Here is a 16,982-nt window from a genome sequence, read left to right as displayed (position 1 = left end):
GCCCAGTACATAACTGCAAGCTCCTTACCTTGTAGGCCCCATAGGTGGCCATCGCACAGATCAGGATCATCAGAAGAGAAATTGCAATCGCAATGCACATATCTATCAAAGGTTTAAAAAAAGACAAAAGTTATTAGTAGACACTGATGCTTATTCCCCTCATTTGGACTAAGCGCTTCTTTTACCTGTATGTGTTCTTCCTTATAAAATGGGGCTGATACTAAAATACATCTGTCAGAGAAAACAGCGCAGTTCAACATGGTAAGCAGGTATGATCACATGGCAGAGAAATCAAGAGAGCAGATCTGGGGGCCATGGTCCTAGGACATGCTGTCCAGCACGCTCCTCTGCTTTCAGAGCATGACCAGCTAGGAGTCCAGTTTACAGGCATTCTCCAATCCCATGTTGCACATGGGCCCAGCGACGTGTTTCCTGACAGGTGTCTTTGTGACAGGGACCTCCGACTACTTCTGTCTGCGCAGCTGCTGACATCTGCAGCCTGCTGTAGCATGTAACAGAGCCCAGCAGGTCCCCTGCATGCCACCAAGCCCTACTGACCACTGCTCTCTGCTCATCAGTGCCTCCAGCAGCAGTTGCACCAAGTCATTCACGAGGCCGCCCTGTCAAACATCGCTGTGTTCCTGGCCTAGGACACTGTCCATCCTTCTCAGCCTCATCTTCTGCAGCTATTGCTGCCTTCTGGCAACTGGGTCTACGGGTGGCCTGCCCCATCACCACCGTGAAGAGACCTTTCAGGGCTGGGACCTACACCAAGAGGAAGAACCCACCCCTACGCATCTACTGGGCTCATGCCAGCCTGGCCAGGATGCTGTGGAAGACCTGGAGGAAGTTCTGGGCTCCTGGCTTTGGATCGGCACAGCACCAGCCATTGTGGTCACTTGGGGAGTGAACCATCTGAAGGAGGATCTTCCTCTCTGTCTCTTTCTCTCTGCTCTCTGTATATCTGACTTTCCAATTAAAAAAAATCTTGGAAAAAAAATAAATAAACTCTTTCTAATTCCACACCCCCTTATTTTTTGAATTATTTCCTTCCCATAAAAAAGTTGTAACTCAGTCTGTTAACTAGCTAACACATTTTACCATGTCTTACCTGTACAGTTATAAATCAGCCCAACATCTAATTTCCTCTAATGTGCACACAGTTCAGATACTCTGATATACAAAAACAAACTATCTGGTGTACACATGGCCAAAAATGAAAACTACTTTTGGCTGAGTTCACAACTGTAGGGAGCTGTGCACAACAAAATGCTAAGCCCTTGACCCTCACAAGTCAAGTGCCTGCTTAGACAGAAACTTCTGGAAGCAAAGCAGTAAGAGTAACTAGACCACGCCGGCTTCCTAAAGCAGAAGGAACACCCGAGCACGTGGTTTTTATGTATGTGGGGACTGTTCAGACCTCTCTATGGGAAAAACAGGATTCAAAGAAGAGGGTCTGCTTGCCTTAATTTGCCACTTCTTCTAACCTAATGCTTACATTCACTCCATGAATTCTCAACAGGTATGTAACCGGGGTAAGCACTGGGAGCTGCAAACACAACCAGGACGCTGTGTTCCCAAGCAGCTTAGCAGTTCCAGGAAGAGGCTCAGCCAAAGGGTGGTAGAGGTGGCTGTTGCTATTTGCAGCCAAGAGCAAGGATAATTCATCTGAGGCCATGGGATTTGCACTGGGTCTTTTTCTCTTCCTAGTCAGCATTTAGAAATATTTTACTTACAACCACATACAAGATTGTAGTGTATAATTTAGGGGTCTCTAAAGTCTATTTGTAAAGCTGTGCAATCATCACTCATATCCATGATCGGTCCAACAGGAATCCAAAGCCCGGTTCACACCTGTTCTGCATCCTCTCTTCCTCCCTGGTGCCCATGAATGCACTCTTGGCCTCTGGGGATACGCCTGTCCTGGACCCTTCACGTCAGTGGACTCACAGGGGAATTATCTGGCTTCTTTCACCTAACATGAGGCTATTTTGAGGTTCATCCACATGCCAGGGCCTACAGATAGAAAACAAGCTACCTTGGGCCCAGCGCGGTGGCGCAGTGGTTAAGGTCCTCGCCTTGCACGCCCGGGATCCCATATGGGTGCCGGTTCTAATCCTGGCAGCCCCGCTTCCCATCCAGCTCCCTGCCTGTGGCCTGGGAAAGCAGTCGAGGACGGCCCAAAGCTTTGGGACCCTGCACCCGTGTGGGAGACCCGGAAGAGGCTCCTGGCTTCGGATCAGCATAGCATAGGCCCGTTGCGCTCACTTGGGGAGTGAATCATCGGACGGAAGATCTTCCTCTCTGTCTCTCCTCTCTGTATATCCGCCTTTCCAATAAAAAAATAATAAAAATAAATCTTTAAAAAAAAAAAAAAAGAAAACAAGCTACCAAATGGCAGGAAGAATTTGAGAAATCATGGTGTTTTAAGATAGGGAGATAGGGAAATTATCTCCTGCTGGTCTCATTCTTTAAAAAAAAAAATGATTTACTTTTTTTATTGCAAAGTCAGATATACAGAGAGGAAGAGAGACAAAGAGGAAGATCTTTAGTCCGATGGTTCACACCCCAAGTCACCGCAATGGTCGATGCTGGGCCGATCCAAAGCCAGGAGCCTGGAGCTTCTTCCAGGTCTCCCATGCGGGTGCAGGGTCCCTAGGCTTTGGACCGTCCTTGACTGCTTTGACAGACCACAAGCAGGGAGCTGGATGGGAGGTGGAGCTGCCGGGATTAGAACTAGCACCCTGGGCCTGGCGCTGAGGCCTAGCAGCTAAAGTCCTCGCCTTGAATGTGCCAGGATCCCATACCAGCAGCACCCATATGGGATCCCAGCATGTACAGGGTGAAGAATTTAGCCGCTAGGCTGCCGGGCTAGGCCTTGATTATACATTTATTTAAAGATATTAAGTTTTATGGTCTGTAAGTTTTATGGTATTTTAAAGCCGTAAAAAAAGACATAAGTAGGCAAAATACAGCCAGAATGCTCTGGCTTGGCATGGCCACACACTCAAACTCACTCACTGGACAGGCAGTGATTCAGCCCCAGCTGCTCCCTACCCTGCCAGTTAGGGTCCTACTTCCTTACACGGGCAAAGCTAAACCCGAGCCTCCAGATTCCAGGACAGCCGAAGGGGGGCTGCCTAGTCAGATGGCAAAGACCTTCCCCTCTAGCCAGGCTCATCTGAGACCTTTTTTCAACCAGGCCACCTCCTTGGGTACAGGCTGTGAGAGGCTGAAAATCCTCAGCTTCAATCACAGATCAGAATTCAACTCTCCTCCATCTTCTCACCTTGGCTAGCCTTCAGGCCAGAGCCCTGTGGAGTGGATCTAGGAACTCTGCCCCTGCCTTGGCAATGCCGCTAAGTGGTCCCACACTGCTAGGAGGGCCCTGGAGCCCCACCACAGTAGTCCTTGGATCAAGTCTTTCTTTTCATCTTTAATAAATGTTGGAATAATTTTTCCTTTAACCACACAGTAAAAGTGAAAAGCCTGAATCTCCAGATGTCTGCTGTATGAAACCATTGTGTAAAGTCCAAGCACATGAGAATTCAACAGAGCACTTAGAGATGGAAGTGTGTGTGTGTGTGTGTGTGTGTGTGTGTGTGTGTGTGTGTGTGGCTAATCTATAAAGAAAAGCAAAGGACGGTAACTCCAGAGACTGGCTTTGAAAACAGGAATTGATAGGAAATCAGGAAGGGCACTGCAGGGCTCTTTTGCAACTAAAATGGAATTTAATTGCTTAAGTCACCTGGGAGGTACACAGGGTACCACCACTGCATATTTTTAAACTATTTCATGAAAAATTTTGGGGAACCAAAATTTTATGTTATGGCTAATCAGGTTAAGCTCCTGCCTGTGACACCAGCATCCCATATGGGTGCCAATTAAAGTTGCAGCTGAATCACTTCTGATCCAACTCGCTGCTATTGTGCCTAAGGAAAACAATATAAAATGGCTCAAGTGCTTGGGACTCTGAACCCACATAGGAGACCTAGAAGAAGCCCTAGGTTTGAATTTTTAAAAAGATTTAATTAAAAGTAGATTTACAGAGAAGAAAGATCTACTATCCACTGGTTCACTACCCAAGTGGCTGCAATGGCTGGAGCTGAGCCAATCAGAAGCCAGGAGGTTCTTCTGGATCTCCCACATGGGTGCAGAGTCCAGGCCATCCTCGACTGCTTTCCCAGGCCTCAAGCAGGGAGCTAGATGGGAAGTGGAGCAGGTGGGACATAACCCAGCACCCTTTTGGGATCCTGTAGCTTGAAAGGGGAGGACTAGCTAATTCAACCATCACACCAGGCCCAGGTGTGAATTTTTCAATACAAAATCCGGGAGGGGGGCGGATCCCCACACTAAATCTATGCTGCACAAGGAATAGGAAGAGGACAAAGGAGCATACAGGTGCACTGGACACTGAGCTCAGGAGATGAACTCAGGACCGCACATCAGTCAATCACGGGATTCTAAAGCCTCCATGGACCTTGGGATTTTTTTTTTCTTTTAAAGAGATTTATTTATTTAAAAGTCAGAATAACAGACAGGGTAATCCATCCACGGGTTCACTTCTCAGATGGCCACAACACCCAGTGCTGTGTAAGACCAAAGCCAAGAGCTTCATACTAGTTTCCCACATGAGTAGCAGGGGTCCAAGCATTTGGGTCATCTTTCCCTAATGTTCCCAAGCCATTAGCAGGGAGCTCATGGGGAGTGGAACAGCTAAGACCCAAAATTGCACCCATGTGTGATGCAGACGTCACAGGCAGTAGCTTTACACACTATGCCACAATGCCACCCATACTTTAGGATTTCAGCAAGACATTTAGCAGAGCTTTTCAAGTCCTTGCAGACAGGTTACCATAATGCACCCCAAGTAAGACTGTTCAGTTATATGGGTGAGCAAGATGAGCAGCCAAATACTTTATCTGGTATCTTCTACCTGCCTTTCCAATTTTCCTTCAATACCATGCTTTCTGTCCAGAAGGCAGGCCTTTGTGGACAACCAACAGCGCCCTAGCATCGCCTATGAGTGAAGGGGTGAGTTTAATGGCGGCTCTGAAGTTGTCTTGGGTAGGATGTAGCCCTAACCCAGAGCAGAGGTTCCCATGTCTCATGAACAGCTTAGCTTTAGGTAATGCTCTTATTCCCAGCATCTACAACCAAGGCCTTCCTGTCCATCAGTTCTATAGACAGCAAGGGTTGCACTGGATTATCCAAGAGACTTCACCACCCCAATGGTCTTTCTACACTTACACCTTTGCAGGGGGGAAAATATTGTCAATAAAACAAATATTTGGAACTAACAATGTAGTATAGCATGATAAGCCTATACTTGTGGCTCTAGAATCCCATATGGGCTCTGGTCTGAGGCCCAATTGCTCCACTTTCGAACCACACCCTGTTTAAAGCCTGGGAAAGCAGCAGAAGACAGCCTGAAACCTTGGAACCTGTGTTGGAGAGCTGAAGAAGTTCCAGGCTCAGTACAGTAGCCTAAGGGCTGAAGTCCTTACCTTGCATCTACTAGGACCCCATATGAGTATATATCCTAGCTGCTCCACTTCCTTTCCACTTCCCTTCCAGGTTCCTGCTTGTGGCCTGGGACAGCGGCCCAAAGCCTTAGTACCCTGCACCAGCGCACGAGATCCAGAAGAAGCTCTTGGCTTTGGAAAGACTCAGCTCTGGCCATTGTGACAACCTGGGGAGTGAACCAGTGGATGGAATATCTTTCTCTCTGTATCTACTTCTTTCTGTAATTCTGGTCTTTCAATAAATAAATAAATAAATAAATAAATAAATAAATAAATCTTTGCAAAAAATCCTATCAGACAGCTATCACCTGGCTTAAACCCTGGCAATCACAGCAAGGTACACAGCATTACTATCCAGTGGCACCCAAGTCGCACCATTTCAAGCTTTTTCCTCCAACTTCAACTACCTGAGAAGAGGAATCCTGCTACTGAAACCAGATCATCACGTTTAAATGTCCATCAAACATGATATGTATAGTTTCTACAGTATTTAAACCCAAGGGAAGGCAGGCAGAGAGAGATTAATTTAATATTCATGGAACCATTATTATCCTTCCCGGAAGAATTCATAAGCATAATGGAGTTATTCTAAATGAAGAGAATAAGAAATGTTAGAAGCAGAAGTCATGTCCCTGTGTGGCAAGGTGCCAAACCCCAAGCTTTAATAGGAGGGCCTGACTCCCTTTTATTTTTTTCCATTGATAGACTTCAGTTTGAAAGTCCATGCTACTAAGAGAGAGAGAGATGGGGAGACAGACACAGGCAGTGACCTTCCAACTGCTGGCTCCACAGATGACTGCAACATCGAGAGCTGCACCATGTCTCCCACACAGGTGACAGGGGACTGAACACCTGGGCCATCTTCTGTGACTTTCTCCAAGCAGTTAGTATGGAGCTAAATTGGAAATGGAGCGTGATGGCTCAGAGACTAAAGCCCTGCTTTGCATACACTGGGATTCCATAAGAGGTACCAGTTCGTGTCCTGGCTGCGCCACTTCCCATCCACCTCCATGCTTGTGGCCTGGGAAAGCAGTCAAGTATGGCCCAAAGCCTTGGGACCCTGCACCCATGTAGGAGACCCAGGAGAAGCTGCTGGCTCCTGGCTCCTGACTTCTTATCAGCTCAGCTCTGGCCACTGCGGCCACTTGGGTGTGAACCAGCAGACAGAAGTTCTTTCTCTCTGTCTCTCCTCTCTGCCTTCCAATAAAAAATAATAATAACAAAATAAATCTTAAAAAAAAAAATGAAGTGGAACAGTCAGCACAAACCAGTGAGCATATGAATGCCACCAGTGTCACGGGCAGTGGCTTCACCTGCTACAACACACTGCCAACCTTAGGCCCTGGCTTCTTATTCTAGGCTACGAAAGCACCATGGTGGAAGACGATGGATCCAGAGCACAGCCTGGCTTGCCTCTCCTTTGGGACCAGCTGCACTCCGGTGCTTCCTCCTGACTTAATTACTGGGGAGGGCTCCTTTGGGGCTTGGGCCTGGGACTCCTGCTCTGCTTTCTAATACTAATGATATTTTGCAAGCTGATCACCATCTGTAACTTCCCAGGCTTCAGATCCACGTGCCCGACAACTATTTAAAACCGGCTGTAACATTGTTCATGGGTCTCACCTCTAACAACATCTGAAGAACGACAGCTAATGAAACAGCGAAATATGATGAGCGCTGCCGCTGGCTCTCCCTACTGTCTGCACTCCTGATATTTTAACTTATTTAATTCCTAAAAAAAAAAAAAAAAAACCAAAGTGCTAGACGGATGCTGCAATTGCCTCTTCCTTGCAGATTGAGACACAGACTCACGGAGGAAATCACTACCTCAGGTCAGCACAGGCAACACATGGCCAAGGCCAGGATGCAAGGGAGCTCTAGGGTGCAGTGAATTAAGCCTCCATTTACAAGGCCAGCATCCCATGAGAACTCTGGTTTAATGCCTACTACCCTGCTTCCCAATCCAGCTCCCTACTATGAATCACACAAAACAGCAGATGACGTCACAAGGTACTTGAGGTTCTGCCACCCACATAGAAGACCAGGATGGAGCTCCAGCCTCCTCGATCAACTGTCAAGTGACCCAGTGGATAAGGTTTCTTTCTCGCTGTCACTCTGCCTTTAAATGAATGAATGAACCTGAGCTTTGCAGCACTCAGGCTGGAGCACAACGGTCACCTCTGAATCCCCCTTTCCTTCTGCAAGCCTCTCCTCCATTCTGTGCAACCTGAGCAGCAGGGAGAGGCCTAAAAATGGTCTCTTGGCCCCTGTGCAAGCAACACACCCAGGCCCAGGACCCCAATGTGCAGTGACAGCTCAGCTGGCACCCACCTCAGCCTTAGCTCCTGCATTCATCTAAGACCATTCAGTGGCTTTCCCTCACTCTGACAGTAAAATCCCCAACCCTCCCTGAGTGTTTCAAGTGCTCCTAGTCCGTCTGGAACATTTCAGGTCTGCCCACCGAGTCTCTCTCCCCGCTTACATACTCTGTTGTGCACATACACGTCGAGTTCCCCAAAGCCCAAGAGAAGTCAACAGACACGGCATCCTGTCTGGGATTTTGCACTGCATTGTGCTCAGGTAGCTCAGATAGGACTGTGACATTACAATGGTCAGGTCCAGGGGCTGTGAGAGCGGGGACCCTTGCCTTCTCCCAGCTTATCCAGCACCCATATCCACCTGCACATCTCCACTGACAGGGAAATTATCCACTACCAGCAGTGTGGTCTAAAGCATGGAAAATGGTCACCTCCTGGAAAACGACAAATACCTATTCATCACAGAACTCACAGAGATGTGTGGGTATCTTTCAGTCCCCAGCCCCGTCACTTCCTCCTCCCTCCTAACAAGGCCCAAAGGTCCAGGGTAAGAAATCCACAACAGGGGCTGGCACTGTGCTTCACCGGGTAAAGCTGTCGCCTATAGCAGCGGGATCCCTTAAGGGCATGGGTTCAGGTCCCAGTAGCTCCACTTCTGCTCCAGTTCCCCATTAGTGTGGCTAGGGAAGCAGCTGAAGAAGGCACAAGGGCTTGGGTGCTGACATCCACATGGGAGACTGAGAGGAGCCTATGGCTTCCAAACAGCCCAGTTCCAGCTACTGCAGTCATTTGGGGAGTGAGCCAGCCAATCAAAGCTTACTCTCTTGCTCTGTCCCTTCACTCTATATAACCCTTCTTTCAAATGAATTAGTTCTTTTTTTAAAGATTTATTTTTTATTATTTTCTCATTGGAAAGGCGGATATACAGAGAGGAGAGACAGAGAGGAAGATCTTCCATCCGATGATTCACTCCCCAAGTGAGCGCAACGGTCGATGCTATGCCGATCCGAAGCCAGGAGCCTCTTCCGGGTCTCCCACACGGGTGCAGGGTCCCAAAGCTTTGGGCCGTCCTCTGCTGCTTTCCCGGGCCACAGGCAGGGAGCTGGAAGGGAAGCGGGGCTGTCGGGATTAGAACCAGCGCCCATATGGGATCCTGGGCGTGAAGGTGAGGACCTTAACCACTTGCGCCACCGCGCCGGGCCCTGAATTAGTTCTTTTTAAAAACCCACAACAAAGGCATGATTTAAAAAATAGTTAATGGGCCTGGCACGGTAACCTAGTGGCTAAAGTCCTCGCCTTATACATCCTGTGAACCCATATGGGCACAGGTTTGTGTCCCATCAGCCCCACTTCCCATCCAGCTCCCTGCTTGTGGCCTGGGAAAGCAGTGGAGGACGGCCCAAAGCCTTGAGACCCTGTACCCGCGTGGAGACCCAGAGGAAGCCCATGGCTCCTGATTTCAGACAGGCCTCTGAGCTCTGGCCGTTGCAGCCACTTGGGGAGCCAACCTGCAGAAGGAAGATCTTCCTCTCTGTATTTGACTTTCCAATGAAAAATAACAGAAAAAGAAAAAAAATCAATACTCAACAGGGCATTAAAAAAAAGTCTTATTTAGATGCTCACACTTGAACAGAGGCTATAGCGTGGATAGTATTTATTTGCTGGTATGATTTGGAACAATGAAAGGAAAGGAAAGCACAACATAAGCTCACACAGGCATATCAGTCAATACTTGTGATTTCCTAGGAAGGATAGGCAGCTGGCTTCCATGCTCTTGAAAACACCTCCATCTTAGCAAATTGCTGTTAGCCGCACTTACTGGCATCATCCATGAACTCAATGTCTCCTCCTAGTTCAGAACTTGAGAAGTGATACTGGTCTGGGTCGGCCAGTGCACTCAGCAGGATCAACAGGACGACAGCGTTGCTGATCTGCAATGGGAAAAAAAAAAATCAGGAAAGCTAAAGATATTGGGCCCTGCAGGAGAGAAAGACAGTGAGCACTGAAGGGAGTGTCATCGGACAACTAAAGTGCCACAAGGCAGAAGGGCACTGCCAGTCCATTTGGGTGCAGCCAGGGCCCCCAGTCCCTGGGCCCCGGGCAGGGCAGGCCACCCAGCCATAACAGCTTTGAGGACACCAGAAAGCTCATAACCCCTCATCAGCCAAGTGTAGTCTGATGAGCTTTTTCCAGCAATCCTGATAGGAGACACCCCAGGGTTAACGCAAGAAGCTGAGAAAAGCAAATTCCACAAGGCTTTCATAGTTTGTGTCTTTAGCTCTGCCTTGGGCTCCCTTATCCCAAGACCTTGAGGAAGAAGACAAAGAAATGAGGGTGGGGGAAGGCACTAAAAGGGGAAGCTAAGAAACTGCCAGCCTGGAAACTTTTTCTTTAAAATAAAGATTTATTTATTTTTATTGGAAAGGCAGATATTCAGAGAGAAGATAAAGACAGGAAGACCCACCCACTGGTTCACTCCCTAAGCGGCCACAATGGCCAGAGCTGAGCTGATCTAAAGCCAGGAAACAGGAGCCTCTTCCAGGTCTCCCACACAAGTGTAGGGTCTCAAGGCTTTGGACCACCCTCTACTTCTTTCCCAGGCCACAAGAAGGGAGCTGGATGGGAAGTAGAGGAGCCAGGATACAAATCAGTACCCATATGGGATCCCAGCATGTGCAAGGTGAAGACTTTAGCCACTAGGCTACCGCACTGGGCCCCAGCTTGGAAACAGATGGTCTGCATGCCAGTGACCACAAAGTCACACCAGAAGGCCCTCTCCCTTACCAAACCCCACAATGCTTCACCCTCAGGACCTTGACCTGAGCACTCTCTCTGGGCTTGCCTCTCCTCTCTTAGAAGGGCACTCTCTTCTCCTGCAGTAAACTTTAGCTGGTATACCTACTGTCTGTGTGCACTTTGCTCAAGCCGCAGTCTGAGGTCCCGGAGACCCCAGACCTTGTCCTCGGCTTACTACCTCTCCACTCCCACAACGACCAGATGCCTTACACAGGTTCAACCCAGGTCAGCCCCGAGCGTATCACAGACAGCGCTCTGCAGCAGCAACAAAGCGGCCCTGGCCCTGACCCAGTGCCCGAGACTCCCTGTCCTGCCCGGGCCCTGCTTGGCACACAGCTGAGTTCATCGCCCTCCATTACTTCAGACTCTTGTCTACATGTAGAGGTCACCTTCCGGAAGACCCCTACCTCTATTCCTCCTTTTCTGTGCTCTATATTAAAACATGGAACCATGGGGGCTGTGAGCTGTTGCCTGCCACACAGGCATCGCACATTGGATCTGTCTGTTACAAATCCCAGCTTCTTGCTTCCAAGCCAGTTCCCTGCTTATGGCCTGGAAAAACAGCAGAGGATGGCTCTCAAGCGCTTGGGCCCCTGCACCCACGTGGGAGACCTAGAAGAAGCTCCAGGCTCCTGAGACTAACTCAGCCCTGGCCATTGTGACCATCTGGGGAGTGAGCCAGCGGATGGAAGATCCTTCTCAGTCTGTCTCTTCCTCTTTTGATAGAGCTGCCTTTCCAAAAGAAAAATAAATAAATCCATAACCAATTTCTTTAAAGTACAAATGGTATAATGGGAATTAAGTAAGTCATTGACGGCTACCACGGTAACCGGAGGAAGGCAGAGTTTGCTTTCACCAAACCCTGAATGAATGGCGGAATTCTGGTAGGCCCCTCACACTGTGAAACCACCGTGGCACCAATGGGGCACAAACCCATATCCCCTCTCCAAAAAGGGCCAAGGTATCCCCGTTTTGCCATCTGTGTCAAGGAGTTTTAAAAGGCCCCTTCCCCATTTCTTCTGCACTCTTCTTCCTCTGCAGCCCACTCCTTCACATCTTTCTTTCTGCTGCACGGGGAAGGAAAGCCCATGACCGTGGTTCCCTGAAATAAAAGCCTTCTAAATTCTTTTTATATATTCGGCTGAGTTATTCTTTCCCTGGGAAGCGGTGAATCTAACATTTGGCGAGTGGTGAATCTAACAGTCACCCTCCATCCCACAGTGATTATAATTAGAACTGACAGTCCGGCCCTTCTTAAGAGACCCTAAACACTTTGTGAAACATTATATAGTGTTATGGGCAAAATTATCCAAAGCCAACTTTTCAGCATAGAAGTAAGTAAGGCCTGAAGGAAGGAACAGGCCAGCCCCAAAGCTGGTACCATGATGTCTGGCAAAGACCTCGTGTATCAGACTGTCAGGTTTTCTTGGCACTGCTCCCTGTCTGAATTCTGATCCTTGGAAGAGGCTTGTGAACCGTGTGGACCGAAATCAGAGCTGATGAAATATCACGGGAATGTGCCTCAAAAAGTACAAGGAACCAGACAAAGGCTGCATATTCATTGGTACCCTATCACAGCGGATGTAAAGATGAAAAGGAAACACATGCATTTGGAACTTGTGGGCACAGTTCTTCGCAGAGGGGTGAAGCAGAGAAACAGAAGAGCAAACCAGTGCCAAGGGAGTCTGGTGAAAGGGCTGGAGCCAGATCTGGGGCTCCTGCAGGGCTACGGATTCCGAGTGTCATAAGGAGCCAGCAGAGAGCACGACAGAAGGCAAGACTGGCATCCAACCAGAACCAAGTGAGCGAATGCCCGTGGGACATGGACGTGGGTGACAGACTCGTAACAGCCACGCAAATCAGTTTCCTACCTCTTCACATCTTAACAAAACAATAATAAAGCACTTGGCTGGCGTCAGAAAATTACCAGATTTGCAGCTTGCCTAGGCACTGTTACTCAGCAGGACTCCTGTCTGGTGGCCCTGTCATCTCTTCATCAGCTGTGATTACCCTCTCGTCTGGCTGACTTGGAATACATCACCGGAAGCACTCCCCTCAAGGCAGTGCTACCCACGGCTACACACGGCATGCACCGTCACACTCGGTGAAGCCATCAGTCCAGTGGTCATAGTTTAAAGACCTTCCTGAAGCCTGCACCAACGTGGGTGACAGGAAGCTGCTACTGAGACAGCACACCCGGACAGGGGACTAAGCCAGGGAGGATGTAGAGCCTAAGGCGCGTGGACAGGAACCAAGTCCAACAATGAACAAGGTCACTGGGACAAAGGGCTGTGCTGACAGCAGCAAGCGGTTCAATCTAGCTGAAACCCGGGGTGTTTGAAAGAGCACGTTGGGGGAAGAATCCAGAAGTGCAGGACAGGGACATGGGATGACACTCTCAAGGAATGTGTGTGTGTTTGGGGGCGAGGAGCGGATTGATGTTTTACACTGCTTGTTAAAATGGAGATGCCCTCAAGGCTTCTGGGGGCTAGAATACAATGTAGCCCAAGTCAAATTCTACAGGCAGCACAAACTGGCACAGGTGGGGGGGCAGGACCCAATCTACAGATGCTTGCAAGTTTTCTGACTGGGGAGTGGAGGCGTTGGGAGCAATAAGAGTTACAGTAGCTTCCGTTCTGTCTTCCATGTGGGTGGGAAAGATGAGGTGACGCCTCTTTGAGTCCTATGAGTGGGGAAACTCAAGCCCTCTGCAGACCTGTGTGAGTGCTGGAGATGCAGTAATTGGCTAGACACCCACCTACTCTCTGAGTGATCACACCAGGCAAACCCCCACACTTCAAACCCCATCACCCTCCTCTCTGGGTTCACATTCACCAACTGCAGTCATGGCACCAAGTCCCTCTTGGGGTGTCACCCATATAAAGGAGGTGTCACAGATGAAGACAGGAAATGGTCAGCTCGCTGCACTCAAAACAACTCACCACATGCTCTTTTAACCAGAGAGAGAAATTTCCTAACAGATCAGCGTGTCCCTGTGAGTCCATGCATAATCTGTGCTATTATGTAAAGACTCAACTGTTGGACACGAATTTCATATGCCATGGATAGTATGAACACACACAGAGGATCCACAAAGGCTTAGTTCTGTGCAACAGACCCAGGGTCTGGACGAGCCAGACAGCTGCCACTTGTGGGCTGATGGAAGAGGGCAAAGGTCAAGGCCCCAAGAACACTGGGGCCTAAAAGAGAATATGGAAAGCACCCACTCATCAGCTCTGACCAAAAATGAATGATCAGTACAAACAGGAACCACGAGGGAGATGAGAGCAGCCAGCGGCTGGTTGCGTAATGCCCACAGCTCGCCTAACGTGCACTTTATGCTCAGCTGCAGCCTGCTTCCATTTCAGTTCGTTTCTCTGGACCGGGTGTGTCATATACACTGTTCTGGTTTGTTCTACTTACAAACGGTAGCACACGGCTTTCCTTGTTCTGGAGGACTACTCCCTAAATGTAAATAAATTCAACTTCTGTCCAATCCCTTAAGTGGCATGGGTCCTTGCAGAATTCTCCAGGCTGCCAAAGAACTTTTCACCCTCCAATCACCTATCAGATCCCAAATGCAGGTAGCTTGGATCTAATGATGGAGTCACTGTCAGCTCTAATTTTTCGTTATTATTATCATTGGAAAGGCCGATTTACAGAGGAAAGGAGAGACAAAGAGGAAGATCTATCCACTGATTCACTCAGCAAGTGGCCACAATGGCTGGTACTTAGCTTATCCAAAGCCAGGAGCCAGGAATTTCTTCCAGGTCTCCCACATGGGCACCAGGTCTCAAGCCTTTGGGCCACCTTCTACTGCTTTCCCAGGCCATAAGCAGGGAGATAGGAGGGAAGAGGAGCAGCCAGGACATGAACTGGTACCCACATGGGATTTCAGTGCATGCAAGGCTCAGCCTCTATACCACGCCAGGACCAGCTCTATTTTTTAAAAAAGCCTTGATAACCATAAGGAAACTGGAGTTGACCGAGACAATAAATGAACAATCAGAATTTACACAAAATACAAAATGATCAATACATCCATATTGATAATAATGAAAAGCTAAAAGCTTCAAGGTAAATATTAAAGCCATGTAACAGAATGCCAGCATTAAAATCATGTTATTTATATTTCAAGGGCAGAATGAGAAAGAGAATCATTTTTCATCCATTGGTTCACTCTCCCTAAATGGCCAAACCATCTGGGGCTGGGACAAGTCAAAGTCAGAGGGAAAACTCCATCTGAGTCCCCCACATGTGTCGCAGCAAATCAAGCATGTTGGCTAGCGTGTGCTACTTTGTCAGGCACAGAGCAAGGAGCTGATCAGACACGGAGCAGCCAGGATTCAAACCAATGTTTCCCTATGGAATGCCCAGTAAAGTGGTTTTCTAAAAGCTATTTATTTTTAAATTTGGGGGCGTTTTGTGGTTGTTGTTGTTGATGTTCTTTTATTTGAAATCCAGAGAGCTTTCAGTCACTGATTTACTCCCCAAATGCCCATAAAAATCAGGGCCAGGCCAGGCCACGTCTGGAACTCCAGCCAGAGTTCCCATTTTGGTGGTAGAAACCCAAGTAGCTGAGTCATCACTTGTTGCCTCCCAGAAGGCACAGGAGCAGGAAGCTGGATCAAAGTGGCATCATCCTGCAACTGAATGCCCAGGAGCTGACATCTTCAGCACTGACATCCCATGGGGCTGCCTGGCCCAGTCCTGGCCACTGTAGCCAACTGAGTGTACCAGTGGTTGGAAGACCTGTTTCCTGAGGACTTGAACCATCTTCTACTGTTTTCCCAGGCCATGAGCAGGGGGGCTAGATCAGAATTGGAGCAGCCAGGATGTGAACTGGCTGCCAGCATTAGGACGCCAGCATTGCAGGCCAAGGATTATCTGCTATGCCATGACACTAGCCCAAAATTTTAGGATTAATACAAATATGCTTTCCGTTTAAATAAGACCCTTACCATGGTTCTGTTTTGGTTTTTAAATAAATTTAGTAGTTGCTGTTTCTGTCCAAACAGTTGTGGTAAATATATAGTGGTGGGAAAATTAGATTTTACCTACTCATTTCTGCCTTAAAAACCGAATCACTTCCGCCTAGGAAACAAACTACATTACCTCACCTACAATGTGTGTAAGACAGTACTTGAAACTGGATTACAAGAAGATGGTAAAGGCATGGTCTTTGCCCTGAGGATTGGTAGTATAGCTGGAGAAAGATCTGCCAATAGCTAACTCCAATGTGAAATAAATATATAATTACTACTATGGGCCATAGTCATCACATGACATATAAATAATGGTAAACCTCTCAGGGTAGCCTGTGACCCAGTGGGGAGGATATTTAGGATAGTCCACTCATGAAGAGAGCAAATTGTGACACAGCACTAGGAATTTGGAGGAGGCTGGAGGTAGCAGCCAAGACTTCACAGTAGGGTCTAGCATGATGGTTCAACGCCTAAATCCTCACCTTGCAACTGCCGGGATGCCATATTGGCACCAGTTTGTGTCCCAGTTGTTCCACTTCCCATCCAACTCCTTGCTTGTGGCCTGGGAGACAGTTGAGGATGGCCCCAAAGCGCTGGGACCCAGTGCCCACATGGGAGATCTGGAAGAAACTCCTGGCTCCTAGCTTTGGATCAGCTTAGATCCAGCTGTTCCAGCCATTTGAGGAGTGAACCAGTGGATGGAAGATATTTCTGTCTCCCCATCTCCGTAAATCTGCCTTCCAAATAAAAATAATATTAAAAAAAAAAACCTTCTCAATGGAGGTGACATTATGAACACCAGAAAGGTCACAAGACTTTCAGAAATCTTGAGAGACAACATGATAGCAGAAATAATTTTATGGTATCACACCAAGTGAATAAGAACTGTTAAGAAAAACCCCAAAGATAGGGCAGTGGCTCAACAAGCTATTCTTAGAAGCCAGCCAGTTAGCATGTTGGCTGCTCCATTTTCCAATCCAGTTTCGTGCCTCCTGGCCTGGGAAAGCAATAGTCAAGTCCTTGGGATCCTGCGCCCTAGAGGGAGACCTGGAAGAAGCACCAGGCTCCCACCTTCAAACTAGCCTGGCTCGCTGATCACTGCTGTCATTTGAGGAGTGAACTGATGAATGAAAGATGTCTCTTTCTCCCTGTAACTCCACGTTGAAATAAAAATAAAGTAAATATTAAAATAAAAGTAAGTCATTCACTTGCTACAGACTGAAGTGACAGCCAAAGGTTGAGTGTTCTGACACGGGTCGAGTCACTGCTCTGTGACACACCGCAAACCAGAGGGCCCAAGCTCCATCTCTGCTTCAGACCCATCTCTCTGGGAAGACTTGGCTGGGCTTGAGCCCTCT

General features: G+C 48.2%; 1 protein-coding gene across 1 annotated transcript in view; it reads right to left on the bottom strand.

Annotated features, from left to right (window-relative positions):
• LAPTM4B (lysosomal protein transmembrane 4 beta) overlaps positions 1–16,982 on the bottom strand; it is a 53,061-nt gene that overhangs the window by 19,536 nt on the left and 16,543 nt on the right. The window contains exons 2-3 of the mRNA XM_040972629.1: positions 9,663–9,774; positions 29–102 (exon numbers count right to left, since the gene is read on the bottom strand). Of these exons, the coding sequence (XP_040828563.1) occupies positions 29–102; positions 9,663–9,774 (186 nt within the window). The remainder of the gene's footprint in view (positions 1–28; positions 103–9,662; positions 9,775–16,982) is intronic.

The sequence above is a fragment of the Ochotona curzoniae genome, unplaced genomic scaffold (assembly GCF_017591425.1).
Source record: "Ochotona curzoniae isolate NIBS_2020 unplaced genomic scaffold, NIBS_Ocur_1.0 contig_2318, whole genome shotgun sequence".
In the NCBI taxonomy this organism is placed as follows: domain Eukaryota; kingdom Metazoa; phylum Chordata; class Mammalia; order Lagomorpha; family Ochotonidae; genus Ochotona; species Ochotona curzoniae.
The sequence above is the reverse complement of the archived record's forward strand: the minus strand, read 5'-3'. Positions and strand labels throughout refer to the sequence as shown.